Source organism: Manis javanica, chromosome 2 (genome assembly GCF_040802235.1).
Source record: "Manis javanica isolate MJ-LG chromosome 2, MJ_LKY, whole genome shotgun sequence".
NCBI classification, from domain to species: domain Eukaryota; kingdom Metazoa; phylum Chordata; class Mammalia; order Pholidota; family Manidae; genus Manis; species Manis javanica.
In genome coordinates, this window is record NC_133157.1 from 34,981,637 (window position 1) to 35,009,572 (window position 27,936).

Here is a 27,936-nt window from a genome sequence, read left to right on the forward strand (position 1 = left end):
TATATGTTTCAACAGAACGAAATACTCTGACCTAGCCATAAAGCATTTCCCTTGTCGTTCAAACCCGACTCACTGAAAATGCCAGCGCAGAGCTAACCGTATCACACACCTTTCCTTTTAAAGAACATTGGATACATACTCCTTTGCTTATTAGTCGTGCGGTAGATAGGGCACTCCCGCCCCCACCCGTTATAAAAAAGAAAAATACAAAAACCGCCTTGTAAACAAACTGCAGAATCTCTAATCTTGGTAGTCAATATGGTAAAAAGAGCATAAAGTAAGGAGGAACTGCCCCGGGATGAATAAATTAAAATCTCCGAAATGCTCAACGGGCTGAAACTGCCCTTGTGGGGAAAATGCTAGGAATCTATCACGGCAGTTAAAAAAAGAGAGCCCGTCGCAATTCACCTTCATCCGCGCTACCCGCCTGGTGTCCTCCACCCGCCTCTTGCTTCCGAGACTCTTAACACCTTAAACTCCAAGTAGTTCCTGGAGCCAATAGGCACTGAGCGCCCTCAAAACCCGCCCTCCTCTTGGCCAACGCGGTTAAAGGGCCTAAGGCCCAGGTGCCCTCGTACAGCCGGTGACGGAGCACCGGCCTCTTCTTCCCAGCCAACCAGTAGTGGCCGACTTGTATAGGAGGAGCCGGTAAGGTAGAAGCCCCACCCACTCGGGAGCCGCAACCTAAGAAGGGGTGGAGGGCAACGTTGTGCAACCAGAGCAAATTGAAGGAAAATCCCACCTAGGTCTCTCAACCCTTCCAATGGAGTGAGAAATCAGTTGTCAGAAGAAGCCAATGGGATGAGAAGACTCCGCCTCTATAATGGCGACGGAGCCAGTGGAGTGAATTGTACCTTCCTCTGCGTCAAGGGGTGGTATGCACCGCCCAGAAGCGCGACCCAATGGGGTGACAGGGCCCTCTCTCGGCCACTGGCAGAGCCAATGGCCGCCGCTCGCCCTCCCCGGCAGCCCCAACTCTGGCTGACCGCGGAGACTCAGTGCTGGCCGCGGTGAGAGGTTCCCTAGACTGTGGGGCAGATGGCGGCGGCTGTGCTGCTGGCCGCTGGACTGCGCTTGGCGCGCAGGGCTGTAACGGTCGCGGGGCTGCGGGGGGCGCAGGTGAGAAGTGGGTGGGGGCAAAGAGGGGGTCCCGCGGTGTCTGCGCAGGTGAGAAGTGGGTGGGGGCAAAGAGGGGGTCCCGCGGTGTCTGCGCAGGTGAGAAGTGGGTGGGGGCAAAGAGGGGGTCCCGCGGTGTCTGACACCCTCCAGGGAGGAAGGCCACGTTCCTCCCGGCTTCCGCAGGCGTGCGCAGCCGTGCAGACTCGTGGGGAGGAAGCCCGAGCGCCAAACGGGGATCGTTGCCCCTCCCGAGGCACAAGCTCCAGTGCTGTGTGGTGAGGTCTGACTAGTGGTAGCGGCAGCCCCTCCGAAAGCCTCGCCAAGGGAGAGGCGAACTGCCTAAGACCGACGCCCTGCACAGGCCCCAGCTCTGAGGCCGGGACAGAGTCAGTTCAGCGGTGCTTTCCAAACCTGCCTGAAAGCCCAGCTGACCGAACGCCTGCTCTAGGCAGCTTCCCCAGACCCCCCTGCAGGAAGTTGAGCTTTCTCTTATCCGAGCCAATCTTCTGCCCCCATCAGGACGCTGGCTTTCTACTGAGCACTAGTATTAACCTCTCATCTTTCCCACTTGCCAGAGCCACTCCAGGAGTTAGATTCATCCCGTCCCATTGTCCCACAGTGCGGCAGAACTGTCTTCTGTCTTCTCCGAGCCTCTGGGAAACTGGAACTTTCCTACCTTCAGTCCCCCCGGGGCCGGAGTTGCTGAGTTCACTTAATTCTTCCCTCCACTGTTTGTCCGCTTTGTCAAACAGAGCAGTTGTATTCAAACCTGAATGAAACAGGTAACACAGTTTAAAAATCAGAAAATGAAATAAGTGGAAACTTAACTGACAAAATTTGAGTAAATGGAAAGAGCTCTGTGGTCTTAAGTGATGCAAACCATTCCCTTTATTTTATATTTGAAGCCAAGAGCAGGGATTTATCTAAGGTAATTCACTGGTAAGATCATAAGTGCAACCTAAGTCTCCAAGTTCTCATTCTGGATCCTTTTCCTCTGAACACTGCTGGATTTCCTAGATAATTTAGGAACAGGAGTCAGTTGCCCTGCTGAATCCTGCATTGTAATACTGCCTATATCTAGCCAGGCTCAGCACTATCACCCTACTCTCTCTGCTGCTGATGCTCTGAAATTGAGGAACTTCTCTTTTGGGTGGGAACCACTAAGAGGTTCTTAGGAAGGTGAAACTAACTACCAGAGCCCAACTTCTGCCAGCCCCAGTTGAATACATGAGAGAGGTATTGCCAACTCCCTCCCTCGGTATATGACCCACCTTCAGGTCCGAGGAGCTGCAGGTGTGACTGATGGGAATGAAGTGTCCAAGGCCCAACAGGCAGCTCCTGGGGGAGCAGCACCAACTGTCTTCTCTCGGATCCTGGATCGGAGCCTCCCAGCTGACATTCTTTATGAAGACCAGCAGGTGGGGTGTCCTTAGGATCCATTCCCTCAGAAATTTCATGGATACCATTCAGCCTTTAGAAGTAACATGGTGGCCTCTGGCCTGTCACTGCTCCCAGTGTCTCGTATTCCGTGATGTGGCCCCTCAAGCTCCTGTGCACTTCTTGGTAATTCCTAAGAAGCCCATTCCTCGGATTAGTCAAGCTGAAGAAGACGACCAGCAGGTGGGAAGACAAGGCCAGGGTTTGGCTGGGGGGAACCCTGGACTCAGAGGTTTTGCAACTTGTGAATGCAAAACCTGTCTTCCTCTCCTTTCCCTGTAGCTTCTAGGACACCTTCTCCTTGTGGCCAAGAAGACAGCAAAGGCTGAGGGGTTGGGAGATGGATACCGACTTGGTAAGTGATATTTGGCCCTTGAATCCCTGAAGTCAAATTTTCATACCTACCCTTCAATATAGTCTTTATTCCTTCACCTTTCCCATGATCCTGACTCCCAAACCTCATCCTTTATTTCAGTGATCAACGATGGGAAACTGGGTGCACAATCTGTGTATCATCTGCACATTCATGTACTTGGGGGCCGACAGCTCCAGTGGCCTCCAGGTTGAACTTATCAACTGACCAAGAACCCCAGACCTGGATGCTTGGATGGGTGGGGAGAAAGGGACCCTGTGATGCTAATAAACTTGTTTTCCTTCAATTTTGGATCCCTGTCTCAAATATATGAAGATTTATGCCATAAATAGGAAAGAAAACAGATTCAAGGTTGTAATCCCCCTTCACTATGGTCTGTGATCCCCTTCATTATGGTCTGAGTGAGAGACACTAAGGAGACCCAAGTTGTTAAAGAAGTATTTGCCTATAGAACTCTGAGACCTCATGACTAGTGGTCCACCTGGACCAAACTTCCAGAAAATTAGTAGTAGGAAAAAGCCTGAATGAGTAGGAGAGAAAATCAGGAGCGAGACTTGCTCAATCCTGGCCTTTACTCACATACCAACCCAAGTTTAAAGGGGGCTGAAAAGGGTCAGTGTGAGGGCCTTTTATTGGCGAAGTAATCACACCAGAAAAAGCTACCTTTTGACTAATTCCTCTCACCAATTTGCTTTTAAACTGTTGTCTGATGTGTTCATCCTTAAAATTTTTGGAGGGCCCTCCCCCCAGTTTTTTGAGAATGAAGTAAGAGGAAGCTACTGTTGCTCCTACATAAACAGACCAAGTAAGAGTTTTTTCTGAGCCCTGTGCCTGTTTCCAATACAAAGAACCACGTTAGAAAGTCTCAGAAGACTCACACTTGGGTATGGAGGGCGCGGCCTTCAGTCAGCGGAACCTTAAAAGCCGGGCTGAGGCGGAATGGGGTCCGGACGTAAAGTGAACACAGATCGGCGACCGGTTTGACTTCCGCCCTGCTTAGAATTTGTCCCCGCCCCCACGCCCTACATCCGCCCAAGCTCTAGTCCTGCGCATGTTCCAGGAATTATTTGCCTTCTCTATGGCAACCCTGTAGCCGCTGTCTGAGGATGGAGACCACCGAGTCCACGGAGGAATCGCAGTTGCGGTGAGAGTCGCAGCTCTGAATGCAGGCGTAAGGGGACAGGAAGGTCAGCGGAATTCCTCTGCTGCACTTTTGACAACTTTGACGCATTCGCTTTCTTTCAGATCTTTAGATGTACAGCCCAACTCCGATGGACTAGGGTTCACTTCAGAACCGTTTACTTCGGACAGTGGCCCTAGATCAGCTCTGAGAGCCGCAGCTAGAGCAGCTGCCGCAGCTGCTGCGGCCTCTGCAACCGCCACCACCGCCAAAGCAGCTGCATTAGCTACAAAGACCCCAGCTGTCTACGCTGAGCCAAGCCTCCTCACGGCGCCCTTCTCTAACACACTTTTTGGGGATCCCTGCACCAGACCCAGCCTTACCCACAGGATAGGCCATGGGAGACTTGGCTTTGAGCCTGTCTATGTTTCCTGTCTTGCTCAGGATCCCTGTACTACACATGACATTAGCTCCAGCTCTGGCCCTGGCCATGGTTATGGTCGAGGCACCTGTTCTGATTCTGGCTCTGGCCCTGGCCATGGTTATGGTCGAGGCACCTGTTCTGATTCTGGCTCTGGCCCTGACCGTGGCTCCAGTCCTGGCCATGGTTATGGTCAAGGCACCAATTCTGATTCTGGCCCTGGCCCTGGCCGTGGCTCCGGTCCTGGCCATGGTTATGGTCAAGGCACCGGTTCTGATTCTGGCTCTGGCCCTGCCCGTGGCTCCGGTCCTGGCCATGGTTATGGTCAAGGCACCGGTTCTGATTCTGCCTCTGGTCCTGACCATAGTTTTGGTCAAGGTACTGGCCCTGATTCTGGCCCTGGTCCTGTCCCTGACTCTAGGCCTAGTCCAGGCTGTGACCATGACCCTGAGCTCAGCCCCTATGCTCTTTCATGCTGCAGAAACCCCAGGACAGATCTGATTCCTAATTGTGTCTCTTGGAGTCACTACGGTCACTGGGACACTCAAAAACAACCACCCTGGAAATTTTTGCAAGTCTCAGAACCTGGTGCCCGGGGGCTATGGAAGCCCCACAAGGTTGAAGGGAAGTGTAAGATTCTCAGTGAAACATTGCCACGTGGCCAGTGCCTTCTCTACAACTGGGAGGAAGAGGTATTAAGGTTATGAGCTGCTCCCTTTTCCTGAAGGCTGACCCCAATTTCTTGGGGGAGGCAGTAGTGTATGATGAGGGTGGGTATCAGGAAGGATATCCTGGTCACTCAACTTGGGCCCACAGAGAGCCACCAACCACCTGGATCAAGTCCCAAGCATGCAAGATGGCTCTGAGAGTTTCTTCTTCCGCCATGGACACCAGGGACTGCTGACCATGCACCTACAGTCACCCATGTCTTTTAGCACCACCCAAAAAGATTCATACCGGCCCCCGGGAAAGCATTATCAGCCAGTTCGAGGTGTGAAGCATGAGAGAATGGGCCAGAATGAATCCATTAGTCAGACAAAAAAGAGAAGAAAGAATTTTTGGTGGGACTATTGATTGTCTGATGGGTATAAGGGCAAACCCTCACAATTTTCCTTCCTTTTCTCAAATTTGTTTCTTCTGGGCCTGCTTCTTAACCAGACTCCTCCAGTCTCCACTCTCTGCCCTCCCACAGGGAAGCGTGAAGCCATGCTGGAGATGCTCCTGCACCACCAGATCTGGTGAGAGGCTGGGTGAATGGGATTGGAGAGGGGGAGGACAAAACCCAGGGAAGAATGGCCTTGACACCCTTCAGGACTACACAGTAAAGAGGTGAGGTCAGAGCAGGAACCCACAAGGAATCACTTTGAGGTTGAGTCTGTGACACACCATGACTATCAAAAGGAGCTGGTGCAAGCAGGACCTCCTGCCCCAACAAAGGTGAGAACCCATCCCACCCCACTTACACAGCTGAGCTCTGACAGGCTGTGGGAAATCAGTGAGCCCAGAGGTTGAGAAAGGGACCCTAAGGTCAAGAGTTCCTCACTCTCTCCCCTTCACAGCCTCATGACTACTGTCAGGAGCAGCCTGAAACCTTCTGGATACAGAGGGCACCACAGCTACCGGTGTGTGAGAGTGACTAGGTGATGGTAGTGGGGGAGAAAAGGAGGGGAAGAGGCTGTTCTCTTTTGGGTTGGCAGAGAGCAGGATCTGTCCTCATTCTGGCACTCCTCCAGGGTGTCAGTAACATCAAGACACTGGATACACCATTCCGGAAAAACTGCAGCTTCTCAACACCAGTGCCTTTGTCTCTGGGGCAGCCTTTGTCCTATGAACCTGAGACTCATTCCCCCCAATTAGGAGAAATCTCTTCCCTTGCCTGTCAAGGTGGTGGAGGGGGTAGAAATACTCCTGTCTAAGCATTGAGGAGGGAAGTGGAATGTGAAATATGGGATCTATTTCTATCTATACTGGAGAGGTGGGGAGGAAGTGAATTCTGTCTGTATTTGAAGAAATGTCCTTACATAAAGGGTTCTTTCTCATCCTGAGACTACTAATTCAGTGATTCTGTGAGTTACTGTGTCCACACTCATAACTTTCCCTTGGAGTTGCTCCTAACCGGAACTATGACACCATGACATTTCCTGTTATGTTATATTTGGCCAAAATATTCTGGTTTAGATACAGATATTTACAGATAGTAGGGAAGAAGGGGACTAGGCCAGAGAGGGGCAGGTCTATGTACAGGGCTGAGCTGCAAAGGGCAACAACTTCCACATAGGCTAGGATTTTGTGCATGTTGGTTTCCATCTCCTGTGACAATGTCTATTTCTGGTGTGTGGAGAGATGGTGGCCATTGCCCACCCAGGTACCAGCAGCAGGAGATTGTCTGAGTTGAAAAGAAGTGGGGCTTACAGGAGTCCAGCAGGTCCTTTCTGCTCTCCTAGAAGCCAGTAAGTTCGCATCTTTCCTTTTCCCTGGAAGCCGGGGAGTTGAGGTAATTCAGATTCTTCTATGTTACTCCCTTTATCTCCTCTCTTCCCCAGTAATCACTGCCATCCTCCCTTTCCATGACCCCCTCCCCATGGCCTGCCATCACCTTCATCTCCACATCCCCCCGAAGCTCTAGCTGGAAGCATCCTAGCTCATCAAGGGCATCTTTGGTGGTAGAAGAGACATGGATCTTCAGGGCTGGGGTGGGGTGGTAGAAAGACAAATTAAAGAAAATAACTGGCAGCATCAGAGACAGCTTTACCCAGCCAACACCCCTCAGGAGGCTTTCAGTCTTCCCAGGGCACATGTACTAGAACCAAAATATGTTGAGGATGAGGCAGTCAGTAAGTGTGGTCTCTCAGATTGAGAGACTTGGAGGAGTTCTGAAAAGAAGAAAAGGGCAATACAGATTGAGAATGAAGCTGGGGTTGAGGGCTAATGTCTCACCTTGACCATTAGACTCCATTCGGGAAGCAGTGTTCACTGTGTCTCCAAAGAGACAATAGCGGGGCATCTTGAGGCCAACAACCCCAGCGCAGACAGGCCCTATGAGAAGAAACAGGTTGGAGAGCCTGGAGAAAGTAGGTACGAAGGCTGGAGTGAGAGTCAGCGTTACCTGTGTGGACTCCTATGCGTAGCCTCAGCTGGTCATGAGGTCGGTGGCGGATGCGGAAAGAAGAAACTGCATCCAGCAATGCTAGGGCCATTCGAGCAATTTCTGGGGCATGGCGCTGACCATTTCGGCCTGGGAGACCAGATACCACCATGTAGGCATCTCCAATCGTCTCTACCTGATTGACGGGGAGTAAAAGGTCACCTCCTTATCAGTGGGAATGGGGAGGAGTAGAAGGAGACAAGCTGGACACCACTACATGTCATCCTAACAGCCTGGAAGGCCAGACACTGACTAGAAAATAAGTGCCATGGTCCCGATCACCTGGGGTGAAGAGGAAGTCAAGGGAATCTTTAAATCCTCCTGTCCCACCCCAACACCTAGAGAACACTCCATGCACACTTGCTGAATGAATGGACACCCTGTTGCAACAGGACATGGACAATTAGGCTCTGCTGTCAGGAAAAGGGAAGCAAGAAAATAGGGCTGACCTGCAGAGCACAGAGGCTGGTGAACAGGTCAAGCAGGCCCAATGAAATGGGCTCACACAGCCTAAACTGTCAAAGGTAAGAAAGGTACTTGGCTTTGTTAATTATAGTGAAAATGCCTTTGGTTTTAGGAGCTAGACACCAAACTATTTAGGGATAAAGGGCACTGTGTCTGACACTTAATCTCAAATGGTTCAGAAAATATATACAGATTTTTTTTAATAAAGCAAATGTGGGAAAATATAAATAATTGGTGAATCAGGGTAAGGAGTTTACAGGAGTTCTTTATTACAGCAAAGTGGTAGAGTAAGCCCCAAAGGACAGGAATGGATATTTAATATCTGCACAATGCTAGGCACTTTCCACAATAACTCTATTATTCCCACCTTACAAATAAAATATCTGAGGCTCAGGGAGCTTCTGTCCCTTGCCCAAGACCACACAGTTAGCCACAAACCCAATATTCAACTCCAGACCATTTTTACTCCCAAGCACAGTAAAGCCTACCCTCTGCCAACTCAATTGACCTCAAAAAAAGCTCTTACAACATAGCTTGTTTCTCACCACAATAAATCATTCTGCACCAACATCCTCTATAATTTCTCCATGTCTGGAGGGGTGCAGAGAAGTGAAAAGATGGATAGGCTGTATTTATACCCCCAGGCAAAAAGTGGCAGATAGAGGCTAAATCTGGTGATGGTTCTGATTAGGGATGCCTAAGGAGTCACAAGAAATTTTAGACCGGAATGTACAATTAGAGTGCCACAGCCTCATTTGTCTACAAAGGGCACCCAGCACTAGGATGCTGGAGACCCAAGAGCTAAAACTGACCATGGAGCAGGTATGGTATGTGGGGTTCAGGGAGACTGGATCTTAAAGGGGTCTCAGTAGGAGGGTGGCCCCAGCTCTCACCTTGTAGACGTCAAAATTATCAATTATGGCATCAAAGCAGGTATACAGGTCATTAAGAAGTGTCACCACCTAACAGATGGGAAAATAGAAGCTCTGAGACTTGTGCCCAACTTTCTAAGACTTCTTAACTCACAAGCCATAACAACATATAAGAACTCCAGAACAAACTAATCTTCCAGATTCTCAATGGACCCCTATGTCTCACTGTAGCTTGCCAGGCCTCCATCCAGTCCCCTTGCTCTCACCTGCATGGGGGTACTCTCTGCTGACAAAGCTGTGAAACCAACGATGTCACTGAAGTAGATGGTAACACTGTCAAAGGCCTCAGCCTGCACCGTCTCTCCTCGTTTTAACTGCTCTGCCACTGAACTAGGAAGCAAGGGTGAAACCTGAGCCAAACTCAGAGATAGAGGGTGGGAGAGGGAAGGAGGGGAGGAGTGTATGGCTGGAGTAAAGATGAATTTAGCATGCAAGGTGAGCCTGGCAGAGAAGGAAGGAGTCTGGGAACACATTACAGTCTAGAGAAAGGTAAGATGTACAAGTGGTGGGGGGTTGGAAGGGGATCCTGGGGATGGGAGCTAAATGTCTCCAACTGGGACTGTTCTAGATATACTTGCTGGAGCACAGGTATGATAGAGCAGTAAAGAAGAAGGCATGGGAATCCAGGAAGAAGGTACCACAGCTCATTTGAGGAATGGAAAACACAGTCTAAGGCCAGAAAGGCTCACTGTGGCAAGAAGCAACAGAGTTGGGAAGTGAATTTTCAGGAGCTTGATGAGGCAGAATCCGACAGCAGAATGCCAAGGGAAAATCTGGGAAGGAGGACCAAAGTCTCACTGGGGTAGAATCTGATAGAGAAGAGCCTCAGCCTTGCGCTTCTCCTCCAGATAGGCTTGTGTGCGCTCTTCCACCAGCTTCTCCAGGTTATTAGCATACTGCTCCATACGCAACAGGAGGTTGTCCAATATGCTGGTGCCACCCTCCCTGCAGGGAGGTATGATAGTAACTGCTCCGAGATTCTCAAGATTTCTAGGACTTCCTACCCAACCCACCCTCTTGTCCCCACCAGCCAACCTCATCCACTAAGACTGATGAGGCTTATATCCCTGGGGAGCCCGTGCCACTTGGTGCCTTCTCACTTGTTAAAACGGCGAATGAAGCCCTTAATCTGTCCAAAGTCTGGCCGCTCAGCTGGGTCCTGGGCCCAACATCGCTCCATCAGTAAAACTAGCTCTTCATTCAGTTGGGTCCGGTCAATGCTTGGCCGGAAATATGGTCGCTGCCCATTTCGGACCTTCTGGACAATCTCTGAGGGTGATAAAGGGTTTGGATGAAGAACAGGGCCCCCCAGGTAGAGGAAGCTGTGAGTAGTAGATTGACTCTCACCTTTGGGGCTGAGATCCAGGCCCTCCAAGTAGAAAGGACCACTGCGGAGTGCTATCTCCTGTAGGATGATCCCAAAGCTATAGACATCAGCCTTCTGCATGCCTGTGGTTGGCAAGGGGTTCCCACTGAGCAGTTCTGGGGCAGTCCACAGCTTCTCTGAAAAGTGGGAACAGACTGGCCAGGCCCTCAAAAAAGGTATCTCCAAGCCCAGCTGGACTCATTCCCATGATGCTCCCCAAAGTACTGTCACTTCCTCTCCCTGTCCCATCCTCCCTAGGTAGAAATGATCAGGGCCAGGAGAGCAATACAAAGTAGGTTGTAGGGGAAGGCCTCACTAGCATAGAGGGCGTGGCTGTCATCAGGTTCAGCAGTTGATCGGAAGCTGGCCAGGCCATAGTCTGTGATTTTGAGCACAAAACGACTATCCACCACACAGTTGGAGGACTTGAGACTCCCATGGGATGCAATAATGCTGTTATGGAGAAAGGCCATTCCCTGCAGAATACAGACCAAGTCATGGGATTGGATCACATCTGGCTTAGGATACCCCTCTCCATGAGATGGGGATTAGCTAGTTGTCTAAAGATCTTGGGACTGTAAAAACAAAAAGCTAATTTTAGAAGGCATCCTTAGCACAGTTTCCACCCAAGCAAGCAGGAAGAATAGGAGAGTCAACCCTTCTTGGTATTGTATTGGCACCCAGGATAGGAGAAATGCTTAAGGGGAGGGGTGAGGGGAGCTTTCAGTTATTATCCTGGAAAGGACAGTCAGTCTTCTGAGTAGTGTAGGGAAGAGAACTATTGAGGGTGAACTCTCAAGAACAATATGACACCCGTGGTGGCCTCAAATGCATGGACACTACTTAGGAAGACGTGGCTGGAGACCCAGGTATCAAGAGTGTCTATATGCACCAAGGAAAACTAACCAATTGTAAACTTTAATGTATAATCATGTGTAAGCAGGCAAGTCAGGATGGAGGACAAACACAATCTACTGGAGTGGTTGCTGGGCCAGAGAGTGGAGAAAATAGTAAATTACAAAAACCTGGAAAATGGACAAAAGCAGGAGGCAGCCACCAACCCAATGCAGAAGTCTGAAACTTCTGCTGCATGGGGCCAGGGAGGAGAGAGGCAGTTTGCCTATGAGGCAAAGAGGGTACTAAGAGGGCAGAATGGTATTTCCAAAATGAAACCCTGGGAGCTCGCCCAAGTCAGTTCAGGTGGAAGGGAAAAAGGATACAGTGTTTTATATTATAACCATACAGTTACTCTAAGTTTTAGCTCTGGACCTAAACAATGCATAATTCTAGTCTCTGTAAACTCTTCCTTTTTATTCTTTTGATATCAACAAAACCTTTGAGAATCTCCACATTTGTAAACATAGAAATGATTAGGCTTCTAGCTTTGTTATAAATCACTTTTCCATCAAATCCTAGTATTGTCACACCTCTAGTTGAGCACCACATCAGTTTTACCTAATATTTTCTTTCTCATTTGATGGCAGACTTTCACATGCAAAGATTTTCTTAATAACTTCATGAGAATCAAGCAGAAAAATCAAAGCCAGCTTCAGGTGTAGTACAGGTGATCCATTACACTAACTCACTGGCTCTGGGACTTCTCAACTTGTCCAACCCTATGCAAGATTCAAATTTATACCTCTGCAAATCCATGGACATCTGGCTCACTTGAAAATAGCTAAAGCCTAAGTATATCAGCAGATCCCAGCAATTTAGTCTATATAATATCCTTGGTTTCTCTTAGTTTTACTAGTAAGTGTTCTTTTTTAAATTTCAGTTTTTCTGAACAAAAGCAGACATACCAAATATTGTTCAGAGAGTAAATGATGAGGAAAAACAGGAGATAAATATGTTTGAAGACCCCATTCATCTTTTCCCTGCTAAAGGATTTCAATATAAGCTCTTGGGGGTTAAAAAAAATTATGGAGAGAGATCAGGGATACCTGATTAGGGTAGGAAGACAAAAATTCCCTACAAGTACAGGACTCCTTGTGGCAGAGAAGGCTCATCTCCCCACCACCCTCCAGTGAAAAACTCCAGACTCCCTATTTACCTATTATTTCCCAACCATAGGAATAGGAGGAATGGAGAGAACAATATTTTTAGCAAACTAGGAGGAGATATTATAAGCAAAAATATAAAGATGGAGGCATTTTAAAGCAGATGAACTCTTAAGGAGGAATGGGGAAGACTCACCTTAACAAGGTCATTAATGAGGGAATAACGAAACATCCAGTCCAAGTTGATGCTGTCATTTTCCAGAATATCCTGGTAAGTGACATGGAATAGATTATGTGATGTCCTAGTTCCACTATCGATCAACTACATAGAGTCTCCCCTGGGCTTGTCTCCCCCACCCTTATAATATCCACCTATACCTTACCTGCAAACTCCCACGAGGACAATATTCAGTGACAATGCAAATGTTAGGAGGGTCTATGCAGGCACCAATGAAGCGAGTGAGATGGTTGAACTGAACGTCTCTCATCTAGCAAAAAAAAGGGAAGGAAAGGATAATTGAAAGAGCTTAAAAACTGGATACAGAAACCTACCTACCACTGCATGAGAGGCTCTTTCTCTTAATTGTACCTACAACTACAAATCATATATAAATAAACCCCTTGCCCTCCTAGCCAATTTCACTATGCCATAGTCTTCACCTTCCCTCTTCCCCACCTATTTATCCCTTGCCCTCAATCCATATTCCATTACATACATGTTTGAGTTCAAACAGAACCTGCCGGGTCAGCTCAATGCGCTTCTTATTCACGTGTTTGATGGCAACAACATTTCCCTGATGTAAGAGTAAAATGGGAAATGGAAAATTAATGTCATTAATGTCAGAAGTTATTTCTGGGTGCTAGGAAATACTGGAGAACTGTGGGAGCATCCAGGAGCTCAGCTGGACATGGAGAGGAGGGGCATGAGGGGCAGCGGGTCATGGGAAGAGATGACAGATGGGGATGAGACAGGATGAAATGGTGGGGACCAGAACAAGCAGATGACTGTTCACCTTGAAGTGACCGGTGTTGGCAAAGATCTGGTATTTCCCATGGGCTGTCATGAGCGAGCCGTAACTGGATCCCCGCTGGGGCCAAGGACAACATGGAGGTGGAAGGATGAAAGGAACATTAGATGATGGTGGTAGGGTAGGGGCTATCATTACAGGCCAGTGTGCTGGGAAAGGTACAGGGTAAGAAAGGACAGGAACTCAGAGGGAAGCAGAGGGACAGCTGAGACAAGGGCTCACCAGCGACAGTGTGAGGCGACTGCCTGCACCTTTATGATATCGCTCTGAATTGCCAAATTGCAGTTCTTCCCAGCGAATGCGCCACAACATGCTAGCCAGCTCCTTCTCCAGCATCAGTTTTCTGTAAGGACTACACACCTCAGTTGACTGGCAAGCCCAATCCTACCCCCCCATAAGCGAACAGTGGGGTTGCAGGGGCTCCCCTATAGCTCCTGAAGCTGCAACTGTTATATCCTAGAGATAGAACTGAGAGAGGAGGATGCATTCTCTGCTTACCTGACACATGCCCTGTACTCATTCAGAAACAGAGGCTGAAGGTTAAAGTTCTTTCATAAAATGGTAGCACCCATGGAAAATACACCTTTGCTCTTGTAAGATCCCACTTAAAAACTAATTAGTCCACCCAGTCTAGAACCAAAAGTGGGAAGAACAACACTTAGGCTAGAAGATAACTAACAGCAAAGGCTAGAGAGGAAGCTGTTAGATCTAAGAGACAGCCATGAGATTAACAGACCCACTGACCCTAGCCCACATCGTAGGGACCACTTGGCCTCAGCCATAAGGCTATGTGGCAGTGGGAGGGAAGTGGTCAGTCACCAGAAAGCCCAGAACTCACCGGAAAATGAGGAAGCTAGAAACACCAAACATGATGAAGGTGATTCCTGTGCCCAGTGCCACGATTGCCAGAGTGGAAAGTGGAGCTGAAGGGGAGAGGGGAACCCTGAGAAAAACTGTGTGTGAGTTTTAAGAATGGGGGTGGGGGATGCTCAGGGTGCAGATTTCTTGAGGGGAACATATGAAGCAGAGGTAAAAGTAGAGGTGAGGGTAGGAAGCTAGGGAGGGGAGGCAGGAGAATGGAAGGTAGGAGAGGAACAATTGCTCCCAGCCCTTGCACACACCCACTTTTATCACAGGATGGGTCGTCCAAATCAAAGGCACAGGGTGGGTTGTCCAAGGGGGGGGCCCCCTTCACCCAGGGGATAGGCCGTCCCGTCCACCAAATCTGCTTCTCAGCTCCTGAGTAGTGGGCTGCAGGCTGTGAAGAAGGAGAAAACTGGGCCCACAGGCCTGCTCCTAGCAGCCTCCTCCCTCAGAGCCCCACTATTCAGCTGCTTTTCTCCCCAGCCTACCATGCACCCTGGATGCAGCTCCAGAAGAAAAAATAAGTCCCTGCCTCTAGTACCTTTAATTCTGCCCCTGTTGAACCCTTGACTGCTGGGTTTTCAGGGCCCACACTCTCTCCTCCCTGCCTCTTCCCCCATCACCTGAAAGTGTCCAGAATCCAGGTCTCCCATGGCCCACAGGACAAAATCAGTCTCCCGGTCATTGTTCTTGTCCATAACAACCAGTCCAGTTACACCTAAGATAGAAAAAATTACTCCTTACTTTGACATATACCCTGACCCCTCTCCTCTGCCCCAATCCCAATTACCTCAGAGCCCATCCCTGCCCCCATTCCTAATATATGTCTACCTCTGCCATGTTCTCTGACCCCTGACTCTCCCTCCTGCCCACTCCACTCCCGAGCTTGACAACAGCCCTCTGGCCTCCATTGGACCCTCTTCAATACCGTGGTATCTTCGTCCCTGCATCTTCTCCACAATGCGTAGCCCATCTTCCCGGGTGCCTCCCTCCTGTATTGTCTCGTTCAGGACTTCAGCATACAGCAGGATCCCATCATAGAAGCAGCCAGCGATGAGGTTCATCTGCAGGCGGTAACTTCAGCAGTGCTCTCCACATACCTGCCAGGCCCCTTCCCATCTCTGGGGTCTCCTGCCTCTTCTCTTTCCTGGTTTGCTTCTTCCCTCCTCTCACACCTAAAGTGCCATCCCTACCTCAATAGACACTAGGACAGAAGGAAAAATCCTGGATGGAAGCAAACAGCCCCTAAAGTAGGGCCGGTTCCATGGCTGAGATTTGATGGAATTAGGGAGAAGAGCTTTTCCTTAAAGCCTGGCCAGACTCTCAGGGAAAGAGATGTACTTACCAGGGATGGGGCCAGCTCCACACCAAAATCCTCCTGGGCTCTTATCAACAGACGATTCTGGAATTCCTGATACTCAGGATTTGGGGGTTCTCGGTATGTGATCACCAATACTGTCTGTACCAACAGCACATGGGAGAGAGTGAACAGGATTCAAGATGGGCATTAGGGGAAGCAAGAAAGCAGGACAGGAAACTTGGTGAAATACACATGATATAAAATATACATGGGTGAGTCTGAAGGCTGAAAGGATACTAAACTCTGTGTATGTGCATATGATATTGTATATGTTTAATACATCTGGAAAGAGAGAGTGGTACTTCTCTAAGAAAGGTATGTAGGATGGTCTGGGAAGGCAGAGACTAGGAAATAGATGTAAGTCTATCCCCCAAACTCAGCCCCTCACCTTCTGGAAGCCCCTAGTCCTCCCTGATAGGGTGCCACAGCACTCACAACTCCTCTTCCATCCTTTCTCATGCCTGTTCACTATCAAGGACAACACTGCCTAACAGCTCCTCTCTGAGGCATCAATTAGCTTTAATGTTGCCAGTAAAATGTTTACATTTTCATTTGGGTCACTTGAAGAAAGTGCATCCACCCAGTGAATTAAAGGGATTTCAGGTCCTGTGACAACTGGGAGAAATACTTCTGAGCCAGTGATTCCATCTGTGAAAAGCTGTGAGCCCCTTCACTTAACGTGTGTGGAACACTGACCATAAGCAGGATTGTCTTGCATACTGTCATGGTCCTACACTCACTAAGTAACAGACATGTCATGGGAAAACATAGTCACACACACACACACACACATTTCATAGGTAAGCAAAGTACACATGGCCTCAGCCATGCTCACATCTCACGGGCCACAATTCAGCATGTCTGTCTCTCACTGGGGTACCTGCCCAGATCCACTAGCCTCACACATTTTCCCTTTCTTAGCTGATGGACATACTGGCCTCCACCTCCACCTCAGCCCTCCACACTCACAGAGACCAGCCTCTGCCTTGGACAGAAATTGGCATCACCACTGCAGGGAAAGATTTCAGGTCAGTATATTTTGTGAAATCTGATTTTGTGAAATGACAGATTAAAATCTAGTCATTTCTACAAGTTTTGTTAATTCCTGTCATTGAAAGTACATGTAGACCACAGAGATACTAGATATGTCACATATGACCTATTATAGACCAATTCATTCCAGGTAGAAAGTAATGAAGTCAGCTTCTCATAGAGATTTATCATATCAGACTGGAGTTCACGTCATGATGTAATTATTCTTACTAGAGTGTTTGGCTGCTTAGTCACACATTTCTAATCCTCTCCCATCTCAGGCAATATTAAAAAGGAAAGGGCAACTGAGGATGGCCTGGAAGGGTTTATTCAGTAATATCTGTTGCAAGAATAAAAGAGCAAAATGGCCATCCTGCCCAAAGCAATATACAGATTTGATGCAATCCCTATCAAATTACCAACAACATTCTTCAATGAACTGGAACAAATAGTTCAAAAATTCATATGGAAACACCAAAGACCCCGAATAGCCAAAGCAATCCTGAGAAAGAAGAATAAAGTGGGGGGGAATCTCACTCCCCAACTTCAAGCTCTACTACAAAGCCACAGTAATCAAGACAATTTGGTGCTGGCACAAGAACAGAGCCACAGACCAGTGGAACAGAATAGAGACTCCAGAGATTAACCCAAACATATATAGTCAATTAATGTATAATAAAGGAGCCATGGACATACAATAGGGAAATGACAGCCTCTTCAACAGCTGGTATTGGCAAAACTGGACAGCTACATGTAAGAGAATGAAATTGGATCACTGTCTAACCCCATACACAAAAGTAAATTTGAAATGGATCAAACACCTGAATGTAAGTCATGAAACCACAGAACTCTTAGAAAAAAACATAGGCAAAAATCTCTTGGACATAAACATGAGTGACCTCTTCATGAACATATCTCCCCGGGCAAGGGAAACAAAAGCAAAAATGAACAAGTGGGACTATATCAAGCTAAAAAGCATCTGTAGAGCAAAGGACACCATCAACAGAACAAAAAGGTATCCTACAGTATATGGGAATATATTCATAAATGACAGATCTGATAAAGGCTTGACATCCAAAATATATAAAGAGCTCATGCACCTCAACAAACAAAAAGCAAATAATCCAATTAAAAAATGGGCAGAGGAGCTAAACAGACAGTTCTCCAAAGAAGAAATTCAGATGGCCAACAGACACATGAAAAGATGCTCCACATTGCTAGTTATCAGAGAAATGCAAATTAAAATGACAATGAGATATCACCTCACACCAGTAAGGATGGCTACCATCCAAAAGACAAACAACAACAAATGTTGGCGAGGTTGTGGAGAAAGGGGAACCCTCCTACACTGCTGGTGGGAATGTAAATTAGTTCAACCATCGTGGAAAGCAGTATGGAGGTTCCTCAAAATGCTCAAAATAGAAATTCCATTTGACCCAGGAATTCCACTTCTAGGAATTTACCCTAAGAATGCAGCAGCCCAGTTTGAAAAAGGCAGATGCACCCCTATGTTTATTGCAGCACTACTTACAATAACCAAGAAATGGAAGCAACCTACATGTCCATCAGTAGATGAATGGATAAAGAAGTGGTACATACACACAATGGAATATTATTCAGCCAGAAGAAGAAAACAAATCCTACCATTTGCAACAACATGGATGGAGCTAGAGGATATTATGCTCAGTGAAATAAGCCAAGTGAAGAAAGACAAATACCAAATGATTTCACTCATATGTGGAGTATAAGAACAAAGAAAAACTGAAGGAACAAAACAGCAGCAGAATCACAGAACCCAAGAATGGACTAACAGTTACCAAAGGGAAAGGGACTGGGGAGAATGGGAGGGAAGGGAGGGATAAGGGCGGGGAAGAAGAAAGGGGGTATTATGATTAGCATGTATAATGTGGGGGTAGGGAATGGGGAGGGCTGTGCAACACAGAGAAGACAAGTAGTGATTCTACAACATCTTACTATGCTGATGGACAGTGACTGTAATGGGATTTGTCGGGGAGACTTAGTGAAGGGGGGATCCTAGTGAACATAATGTTCCTCATGTAATTGTAGATTAATGATAACAAAAAAAAAGAATAAAAGAGCAATAGAGCAGTAGGGTGTTTTTGACAAACAATGTAAAACACAGTAAAAGAGCTCCAAAAGATCAGGCTTAACACAACTTATATTTCAATATAAAGCCTGATCATAGGTTGTTAATGCTTTTTGAACACTTAGCAATTCCCTAGGTTGGTTTGTTTGCTAGGCTAGGAGTTCTCAGACTCTTTGGTCTCACGATCTTTTTACACTATTATATATTTTGAGGACCCCAAATAACTTCTGTTTATTTGGATTATATCTATCAATATTTACCATATTAGAAATTAAACTGACAAAATTTTTAAATACAGAATACACAAGTACACCTTCCATAATTGTCAGATGACCTAACACATCATGTAGCCTCTGGAAAACTCCACTGTACAATCATGGAAGAATGAGAGTGACAGAGGCTAGCAACATCTTAGTATTATTTTTTTTAATTGCTTTGACCTCACGGTCACCCAAAAAGGATTTCTGGGACCCCCATGATCCCAAGACCACACTTTGAAAACTGCTATGCTAGGCTGTTTTCCTGTGGTCAGTAGCTGCTTAAAAAAAAAAAGAACCTCCAGAGAATTTCTGTGCTTCCTCAGGGGCTAGAAAGAGGAAGGTAAAGGTAAACGGTGTGTCTCATTAAACAGTGGACCCTAGGTGAAAACAAAACAACAAGCAAAGGCTGCCAAAAATGGGCTCAGCAGTGGAAGCAAGACGTGCACCTAGGAAACATGCAGGGAGGGACAGCAGATGCCTGCCTCTGCCTGTGGGCCCACCCACACGGAGGCCACAGCAGGAGGCGCTGTCAACAGTGGCCTAAACATAATGGTCTCCAGAAGAGGGTCTGCCTTCCACTGCCCTTGGGCTAGTGATTGCTTCCCTTCTAGCTGCTGATGTCCCCCATCTGTAACCCATTTCCATGCTGGTCACCCAGGCTGTGACGTCTGCCTAGATTTCTGACCCTACAGTCTTCGTATGCCCAGTCTGGGATTCATGCCCATCCTTAGAGCCAGGTCATTTGCCTATTTAGTCTCACTGTGTCTGCTTTTCCTTCCCTATCCTGGTTGATCATCTTGGTTTACAGTACCTGCAAACTTTACTCCTGTCTAGACAAATTCTTGGCCCTATCCCCACTTCCCAACACACACAACTTAATTCAATGCAACAAATATGTGCAAGGCACAAGGAATACAAGGATGAGCATAATCCCTGCCCTCAAGCAGCTATGGGATTAAAGAGAGAGAGAAATTATAACAACACTAAAGACTCCACTCCAAAACTACTAGAACTAATATCGGAATTCAGCAAAGTTGCAGGATACAGAATTAATGCATAGAAATCTGTTGCTTTTCTATACACTAACGATGAGCTAGCAGAAATAGAAATCAGGAAAACAATTTCATTCACAACCACATCAAAAAGAATAAAATGCCCAGGAATAAACCTAAGCAAGGAAGTGAAAGACCTATACCCTGAAAAATATAAGACACTCTTAAGAGAAATTAAAGAGGACACTAACTAATGGAAACTCATCCCATGCTCTTGGCTAGGAAGAAATAATATTGTCAAAATGGCCATCCTGCCTAAAGCAATCTACAGATTCAATGCAATCCCTATCAAAATACCAACAGCATTCTTCAACAAACTGGAACAAATAGTTCTACAATTCATATGGAACCACAAAAGGCCCCAAATAGCCAAAGCAATCCTGAGAAGGAAGAATAAAGCAAAGGGGATCTCGCTTCCCAACTTGAAGCTCTACTACAAAGCCACAGTAATCAAGACAATTTGGTACTGGCACAAAAACAGACCCACAGACCAGTGGAACAGAATGGAGAGTCCAGATATTAACCCAAACATATACGGTCAATTAATATACAATAAAGGAGCCATGGATATACAATGGGGAAATGACAGCCTCTTCAACAGCTGGTGTTGGCAAAACTGGACAGCTACATGTAAGAGAATGAAACTGGATCACTGTCTAACCCCATACACAAAAGTAAATTTGAAATGGATCAAACACCTGAATGTAAGTCATTAAACCATAAAACTCTTAGAAAAAACATAGGCAAAAATCTCTTGGACATAAACATGAGCGACTTCTTCATGAACATATCTCCCCGGGCAAGGGGAATAAAAGAAAAAATGAACAAGTGGGACTATATCCAGCTGAAAAGCTTCTGTACAGCAAAGGACACCACCAATAGAACAAAAAGGCATCCTACAGTATGGGAAAATATATTCATAAATGACAGATCCAATAAAGGGTTGACATCCAAAATATATAAAGAGCTCATGCACCTCAACAAACAAAAGACAAATAATCCAATTAAAAAATGGGCAGAGGAGTTGAATAGACAGTTCTCCAAAGAAGAAATTCAGATGGCCAACAGACACATGAGAAGATGTTCCACATTGCTAGTCATCAGAGAAATGCAAATTAAAACCACAATGAGATATCACCTCACACCAGTAAGGATGGCCACCATCCAAAAGACAGACAACAACAAATGTTGACAAGGATGTGGAGAAAGGGGAACCCTCCTACACTGCTGGTGGGAATGTAAACTAGTTCAACCATCGTGGAAAGCAGTATGGAGGTTCCTCAAAAACCTCAAAATAGAAATGCCATTTGACTCAGGAATTCCATTCCTAGGAATTTACCCTAAGAATGCAGGAGCCTAGTTTGAGAAAGACAGATGCACCCCTATGTTTATCGCAGCACTATTTACAATAGCCAAGAAATGGAAGCAACCTAAGTGTCCATCAGTAGATGAATGAATAAAGAAGATGTGGTACATATACACAATGGAATATTATTCAGCCAGAAGAAGAAAACAAATCGTACCATTTGCAACAACATGGATGAAGCTAGAGGGTATTACGCTCAGTGAAATAAGCCAGGCGGGAAAAGACAAGTATCAAATGATTTCACTCATCTGTGGAGTATAAGAACAAAGAAAAAAACTGAAGGAACAAAACAGCAGCAGACTCAGAGAACCCAAGAATGGACTAACAGTTATCAAAGGGGAAGGGACTGGGGAGGATGTGTGGGAAGGGAGGGACAAGGGGGAAAAGGGGGCATTACGATGAGCAGACATAATGTGGGGGGGGCATGGGAAAGTCTGTACAACACAGAGAAGACAAGTAGTGATTCTATAGCATCTTATTACGCTGATGGACAGTGACTGTAATGGGGTGTGTGGTGGGGACTTGATGACAGGGTGAGTCTAGTAACCATAATGTTGCTCATGTAATTGTAGATTAATGATCGCAAAAATATATACATATATATCATACCAACATACTTAATTTCAGAGCCCTCTCTCCCAGTAGCTAATATCAAACATGAGCTGGGTTCTTTTCCTTGGGCATGACACACCACCTAGAAAAGCTCTGGGCATCTGTATCAAGGACTCCTCACCTTTACTGCCTCCTGTCCCAGGCTGCCCTGGTCTGGGACCCCAGTGGGCCAGGTATCTCTGGGGTAAGGGCTCTCTGCCCTTTCATCCTTGACTAGAGCTGGTCGCCCAACTTCCCTCACCGCCACCTTGCTTCAGCATTGGAAAAAGATGAGAGGAGCTTTGCCAGAGGACATGTCATCCTCTTCTTACCTGCTTCCCATCCCACCTGAAGCCTTGATTTTCCCCTCAGCATATTCTTGATTACCTATTTCTCCTTCTCTTGTGTCCTAGAAAAATCTCCCTTTGTTTTTCTGTCTGCATAATGCTCATAGTGAGTGGGAAAACTGAGATTTAATGTACATAAGTGATTGTTAGACTGACTAGATTCCACTTCCCCCTACTTTAAATGCTGGAGCCTCTTGGCTAGTAGAAATTCTACAAGAAAGAGAGGTGTTCCTGCCAAAGAAAGAATACAGCCCAGATGGCTATGGAGTCCTTCCATCTGGGACGGTCACAGATGCTCCTTGACTAGCAAAAGTATAACCCCTTGTTATTCCTTCCTCATACTATTCTGTTCTTGTTTTTGTTTTAGTAATACTTACCACAAGTTGTTCTATGTGTTTATTTGCTTATTTGTTTAATGTATGTCTATCCTACTAAAGGTAAGCTCCAAAAAGGCAAGGACTACATTTGTTATGTTTTCCATTGTTTGTAGTACCTTACCACAGTGACAGGAACATAGTAGGTGCTCAATAAACACTAATAGAATGAGTCATTCTTCAAAGGAATCAAACACTGACTGGAAAATGTGGAAGTTCTACAGGAAACAGAGTTAAGCATAAGAGTAGGAAATTCAGTCAAACCTGGGGGTTTAGGGATTGTTTCCTGAAAGGGAAAATAACTGATATGAGTCTTAAAGAATACACCAGGACTATCCAGAGAGACAAAGGTAAGACAGTTGTTTTAGGCAAAAGTTATGGTGTAAACAAACCTGTCCTGCCACCGCCTATGCTCAAGTGTGACAGTCACAGACTGATACTCAGGTATGCAAACAGATATGCCATTCACAGTCAGACACAGCCAAATATATAATCACAGCCACATAAAATCTTACTCATTGGAGAAGAAGGCCACCCAAGTCAGCCCTTAAACACATCAACTTAAGAGTCAAAGAATCTCAGGGTTGAAAGGAAATTAAGGTTCGCCCATACACCTCCTCAAATCCTTTTTAGGAAAAGGTGGAATATGAATAAATAAAAAGCACTATGTACAAAAAGTTAGTGAAAAAGTGGTGGGAGAAACAGGGAACAATTCATGGGTATGATTTTGGGAGGCAGAGATTTTGGGTCAGGGAAGGGAGAATACTGCAGACAGAAGGAGCAGAGAGCACAAAGGCAGGGGGCAGGGAGGCATAGGGGCCGGAGGTTCTGAGAAGGATCTAGTCAGCTGTAGTACTTGTCATGACAAGCACTATGAGGTAAGACTGAAAAAGTGGGTTGAGAACAGACTGTAGAAGATCTTAGATATTGTGATAAAGAGTCAGGACTTCATCCTAAAATAAGTCATTGGAAGTTTGGAGCAGAGGAGTGAAGTGAACAGTCATGTCAATTTTCCCTACAAATTGTTTCTTAAATCCCTTTCTATTCCTGCTCTCATCACCATAGTTCAAGCCCATATCACCTCACTCCATTCTGACTTTCTACAGGTGGTCTCCTGGCCTCTAGCCTCTTCCTTTCCTAATTCAACTTGAATTGTCGCTTTATTTCTCTTCACAAAAAAAGTCTCAAGAAAAAGAAAAAAAAAATCTCAAGGACCTCATATTCAGTGCCTTAATCTTAGGTTCAGACCCCTCCTTAATATGATTATACCTTTGCAACATATTTCCTGTATCAGCGTCAAGCAAACCTTTCTTTCTTTCTTATCAGTATATTTTTGATTCCCCAAACAAGCCCATTCCCAGCTTTTTCTCTTGACTCAGGTTGCCTGGATTCTGTCTCCCACTCTGACTACGAATATGACATCTGTTTTTAAAATCACAGTAGTCTCACTCCTTTATAAGAACCTTCCCGACCCAGTAATTCCACTCCTAGGAATTTACCCAAAGAACACAAAATCCCTGATTCGAAAAGACATATGCACCCCTATGTTTATCACCGCACTATTTGCAATAGCCAAGATATGGAGGCAACCAAAGTGTCCATCAATAGGTGAATGGATAAAGATGTGGTACAAATACACAATGGAATATTATTCAGCCTAAAAATAAAAAGAAATCCTGCCATTTGCAACAACATGGATGAATCTAGAGGGTAGTAGGCTCAGTGAAATAAGCCAGGTGGAGAAAGACAAAATACCATATGATTTCACTTATTTTTGGAATATAAAAACAAAGCAAAACAGAAGGAATAAAACAGCCTTAGACTCATAGACACTGTGTTACAAAGGGGGAGAGGGATTGTTGAACCAATGTGATGTACATTTGATAAATTTTTTTTTTGAAGTCAAAGAAAAAGCAAAAAGAGCCTTCCCTAAGCACAGCCCACATTGACTCTGCCTCCTCTGAACCACTGAACAGCTTAGTGTCTGTTCCAGGACACATAATCATATCCTTTTTCATACTTGTATCTAACTATACTACAATCATGCCTCACCTGTCCAAAAAAGGTGGAAGCCCTCCCAGGGGCTGGGACCAAATCTTTTTCTGACCTTTTCTCCCCCACAGTATAGTCTACTACTGGCACTTAGGTAAGTCAGTGTTCCAGGATCTTGGAGGTAGCCTTGGCAGACACACTGAGAAGAGTCAAAAAAATGGACAAGTAAGAGATATTAGACTCAGAAAGCATCTGTTCATTTCACTCCTATAGCTCACAATTCCTGCTCTGTTGCTGGGGTTTCTGTGGCTCTTGTGAGAGACAGAGAATCTCCAAAGAAAGTTCCTCTTCCTCTTCCTCCTCCGCCTCCTCCTCCTTCAAGTTTGGCTCAAATGATACCTGGAAGGCCTCTCTGAGGGCCTGGGCCTGTTCCCGGGTACGATTGTCCTGCCAGGGCCGGCCTGTGGAGCGTGTAGGGCCTGCGTGGAGACTCTCCCCAAAGACATCCAGGTAAAAGAAGACATAATCTCCATTGGTCAGGTTCTCCCTCTGAGCCTGAAGCAGGATTTCATGCAGCATCTCCAGAGGGCCACAGATATATACAACTGGGAACAGATACATGACAGAGGGGCACCCTGAGAATGTATCCAGGTCCCCAAACAGCCTACTCTCTGAACCATTTGCATTTCCATATTTAGCAAGGAAGAGAGTGCCCTAATCTATCAACCACCCAGCAGATGCTCCCCATCCCTCCCCTTTGGAGTTTATGTCATAAGTACCCTGGGGCCATATGGACCATCTGGCCAATGTTAGAGCCTGATTCCAGACCCCAGAGTAAGGTTGCTATCGGCCTCAAGCCCCTCCTCTTTCCAGGGCCCTGCCTGCTGCTCCCCACCCGGTCCTCCTCTCTCCCCGATTAAGCCCTACCTTGCCCTAGGCTCAAAGGCACTGACTGCTCAGAATTTCTCAGTGTGAGCGTTACCTGTCTTTTCTGACCAGATCTGCTGAACTGCAAAGCTCATTTGTGGAGTCCTTTCTATTTTTATGCCCCGAGGGGTCTTGGTGCCCCCTTCTGAGAAGTCTCAGCTCACAGCCAGGCACACATTGTGGAGTGGCCATCAGTCACTTTTCACTACTTCAGGGCTCTCACATTGCTCCCCAAATTTAGTTTCCCCACAATCCCACATTCTCCTGACACAAGCTTCACCCCTTATGCTGTCTTACTCCTTGCTTGCTTCTGCCTATGACATCCACAACCTTCCCCACTCTGCCTCAGCCCTCTCACAGGAGCTCTGTCCACATGTGCTGCTTGATCCCAACCACCAAATACAGCTCCTCAGTGTCCATCTTCATCTACAGTTTCCCAGTGCTGAGCTCCAGAGATACACAACCCTCCTCCCCTGACCCTAAAACAGCCTGGGCCACACTCACTGCGCCCGTTGGCCCGGATGAAGTGGGTGGCCTGCTCAGGGCCCCCTGGTTCACGGGCATACACCTGGTGCTGCACACTGAGGTTGCTGCCCTGCAGGGCCTCAAAGACGCCCTCAATGGTGAAGTAGTGAGGCCGGTCATCTGTGCGAGCATCCAGATACAGCAAGGCAGCACGGGCAGTCCAGTTGAAGTGCCCATGTAATGTCACTACAAACTCACCCAGCTTGGGAGCAGAGGGGCCAGTGCGCACCAGGGTACGATAATGCTCATTCTTAGCTGCAAAACCAGAGGCCACAGCACCCGCGGTCAGCAGGGGAAGTCGCCAATGCGAGGCAAAGCGGGCCACAGAGGCAGCAGGGTACACGCAACCAGGGCCCAACAGAAGGTCGGGGTCATGGTACAGCTTGAGGTCCACAGCACGCAGTGGTGCCAGGTACTCAGAGCAGGCGCCATCTAGTTCAGAGCTGACGAACCGCAGGTCCACGGGCAGTGCCCGGCCCAGCGCTTCCACGGCTAGTGCCACAGCAGGACCCACCCGTGGCCAGGCCCAGGCATAGCTTAGATTGTGTTCTGGCAGCACTACTGCCAGTGTCAGGTTCCGCGCTCCGGGAGGACGCACCCCACCTGCCAGCGCTGCCACCAACAGCAGGAGGGATGGCAGTGCCATGGGGAGAAAGCAGCAACCCGACCACCCCCAGAACGTGGGCCACTCCGGCCTGCTGGAGAGGCACCACCCAGGCTGGAACCTGGGGAAGGCGGCCGGGAAGGGGAGTGAGGATAAGCTAGGTAGGCTGGGATAGAAAAAGTGGTAGGAATGGGAGAGGAGGAGAGATGGGAGGAAGTCCCAGGGCGTGGGCAAGGACTGGGTCTAGCAGCCTAGGGAAAAGACTGAGGACTAGGAGAAGGGCGGCAGGAGGAGGGAGGGGCCAAGGGGGCCCGCAGTTGGTGTGGGGACAGTAAGAGGTGAACCAGCCTGATGAATCTAAAGCTGAGAAAGAAAAGGGGGCCCGAGACTGGGATGGGGTGGGGGTTGGGGGCAAGCTGGTACAAAGACAAGGCCTGGGGGGACCTCACAGTTGAAGGGGCTGGGAGGACAGGGAGCTGCGGGAAGGAGGACCACCGGGGTAAGGTGGGAGCGGGCCCGCGCCGCGGAAGGACTGGGACCATGGGCGGCGGGGAGCGAAGCGAGGCCTGGGCCAGAGGGCCGGGAAAGGCAGGGGTAAATCTCCCTGTGAAGGCTTCTCCTGAAGCTCCTGCTTGGACTAACGGGCCCAGGGCGCTGGTCCCATCCGGAGCTGCGGCGGCCCCGCCCGTGTCCCAGCTCCTCTCTGCTCCGCTCCTCCTGGGCCCGGCCGCCGGCGCTGCCCGGCGCTTCCTCCCGCCCCCCGCCTGGGCCCCCGGGCGCGCCGCTTGTTCAGGTCAGGTCGCCGCGGCCGGGCCGTCTCCGCTCGCTGCGCCGGCGGCGGCGGCCGAGTGTGACTCCCCGGGCAGGGTGCCCGCCCCCGCCCCCGCCTTCCCCGCCCCCTCCCCGCGGCCCCTCCTCCTCCCCCTCCGGGCCCCACCCTCCGGTGCCTACTGTCCTCCCACCCCTCGCCCAGGGTCCTCCCAGGTCTCACACCCACCCACTGACAACTCAGGTCTCTTCACAAGGTCCCCTGGGGCCGGCGAGGTTCCCAGGCGCCCCTCACTTGAAGGGCCTGCCCGTCCCCCAAGGTCCTGGGCCACCGTGCCGCCCGCTCTCCCTCTCACGCATT

The 27,936-nt window shown here is 47.8% G+C and overlaps 4 protein-coding genes across 9 annotated transcripts in view; 2 read left to right on the forward strand and 2 right to left on the reverse strand.

Annotated features, from left to right (window-relative positions):
• TMEM8B (transmembrane protein 8B) overlaps positions 1-555 on the reverse strand; it is a 39,013-nt gene extending 38,458 nt beyond the window's left edge. Inside the window, exon 1 of one of the 3 annotated variants that reach the window (XM_017675096.3) lies at positions 409-555. Coding sequence is in view for 1 of the 3 variants with exons in the window: in XM_073227697.1 (XP_073083798.1) it covers positions 409-414 (6 nt within the window). In the remaining 2 variants the exon portion in view is untranslated. The remainder of the gene's footprint in view (positions 1-408) is intronic. The other 2 variants (XM_017674640.3, XM_073227697.1) reach the window with 2 other exon arrangements.
• Positions 556-880: 325 nt separating this feature from the next.
• HINT2 (histidine triad nucleotide binding protein 2) lies at positions 881-3,215 on the forward strand. Its single transcript, XM_073227748.1, has 5 exons — positions 881-1,119; positions 2,397-2,537; positions 2,635-2,739; positions 2,839-2,911; positions 3,032-3,215. The coding sequence occupies exons 1-5, from the start codon at positions 1,039-1,041 to the stop codon at positions 3,121-3,123; spliced, it is 492 nt and encodes a 163-aa protein (XP_073083849.1). The 5' UTR covers positions 881-1,038; the 3' UTR covers positions 3,124-3,215.
• Positions 3,216-3,346: 131 nt separating this feature from the next.
• On the forward strand, positions 3,347-6,515 carry SPAG8 (sperm associated antigen 8). Of its 2 annotated transcripts, XM_017675725.3 has the most exons (7): positions 3,949-4,073; positions 4,175-5,162; positions 5,287-5,461; positions 5,663-5,708; positions 5,793-5,907; positions 6,030-6,092; positions 6,204-6,515. In XM_017675725.3, the coding sequence occupies exons 1-7, from the start codon at positions 4,036-4,038 to the stop codon at positions 6,384-6,386; spliced, it is 1,608 nt and encodes a 535-aa protein (XP_017531214.3). In that variant the 5' UTR covers positions 3,949-4,035; the 3' UTR covers positions 6,387-6,515. The 2 variants fall into 2 exon arrangements, with proteins under 2 accessions (XP_036852479.2, XP_017531214.3); XM_036996584.2 differs by lacking the exon at positions 5,793-5,907 and having other exon boundaries at positions 3,347-4,073.
• Positions 6,516-6,607: 92 nt separating this feature from the next.
• Positions 6,608-27,657, reverse strand: NPR2 (natriuretic peptide receptor 2). 3 transcript variants are annotated; one of them, XM_017675391.3, is made up of 22 exons: positions 26,183-27,657; positions 25,151-25,356; positions 15,616-15,729; positions 15,199-15,334; positions 14,894-14,988; positions 14,532-14,664; positions 14,245-14,329; positions 13,629-13,749; positions 13,392-13,466; positions 13,095-13,172; positions 12,762-12,866; positions 12,575-12,646; positions 10,695-10,854; positions 10,360-10,515; positions 10,113-10,281; positions 9,811-9,957; positions 9,219-9,342; positions 8,974-9,042; positions 7,577-7,751; positions 7,408-7,506; positions 7,067-7,158; positions 6,608-6,944 (listed from the first exon to the last, which is right to left on the reverse strand). In XM_017675391.3, the coding sequence occupies exons 1-22, from the start codon at positions 26,847-26,849 to the stop codon at positions 6,879-6,881; spliced, it is 3,144 nt and encodes a 1,047-aa protein (XP_017530880.1). In that variant the 5' UTR covers positions 26,850-27,657; the 3' UTR covers positions 6,608-6,878. The 3 variants fall into 3 exon arrangements, with proteins under 3 accessions (XP_017530880.1, XP_017530958.1, XP_017530809.1); XM_017675469.3 differs by having other exon boundaries at positions 10,360-10,461; positions 13,629-13,758; XM_017675320.3 differs by having other exon boundaries at positions 13,629-13,758.
• Positions 27,658-27,936: the final 279 nt, after the last annotated feature.

Coding starts and splice junctions, on each gene's coding strand:
- HINT2 (XM_073227748.1), top strand. CDS start 1,039: ATGGCGGCGGCTGTGCTGCTGGCCGCTGGACTGCGCTTGGCGCGCAGG. Junction 1,120..2,396: donor CGGGGCTGCGGGGGGCGCAG/GTGAGAAGTGGG, acceptor ACCCACCTTCAG/GTCCGAGGAGCTGCAGGTGT. Junction 2,538..2,634: donor TTCTTTATGAAGACCAGCAG/GTGGGGTGTCCT, acceptor CACTGCTCCCAG/TGTCTCGTATTCCGTGATGT.
- SPAG8 (XM_017675725.3), top strand. CDS start 4,036: ATGGAGACCACCGAGTCCACGGAGGAATCGCAGTTGCG. Junction 5,163..5,286: donor TCTACAACTGGGAGGAAGAG/GTATTAAGGTTA, acceptor TTGGGCCCACAG/AGAGCCACCAACCACCTGGA. Junction 5,709..5,792: donor CTCCTGCACCACCAGATCTG/GTGAGAGGCTGG, acceptor AGGACTACACAG/TAAAGAGGTGAGGTCAGAGC.
- NPR2 (XM_017675320.3), bottom strand. CDS start 26,849: ATGGCACTGCCATCCCTCCTGCTGTTGGTGGCAGCGCTGGCAGGTGGG. Junction 12,647..12,761: donor GTCCTCGTGGGAGTTTGCAG/GTAAGGTATAGG, acceptor GTCACTTACCAG/GATATTCTGGAAAATGACAG. Junction 7,752..8,973: donor ATAATTTTGACGTCTACAAG/GTGAGAGCTGGG, acceptor CCCGTCAATCAG/GTAGAGACGATTGGAGATGC.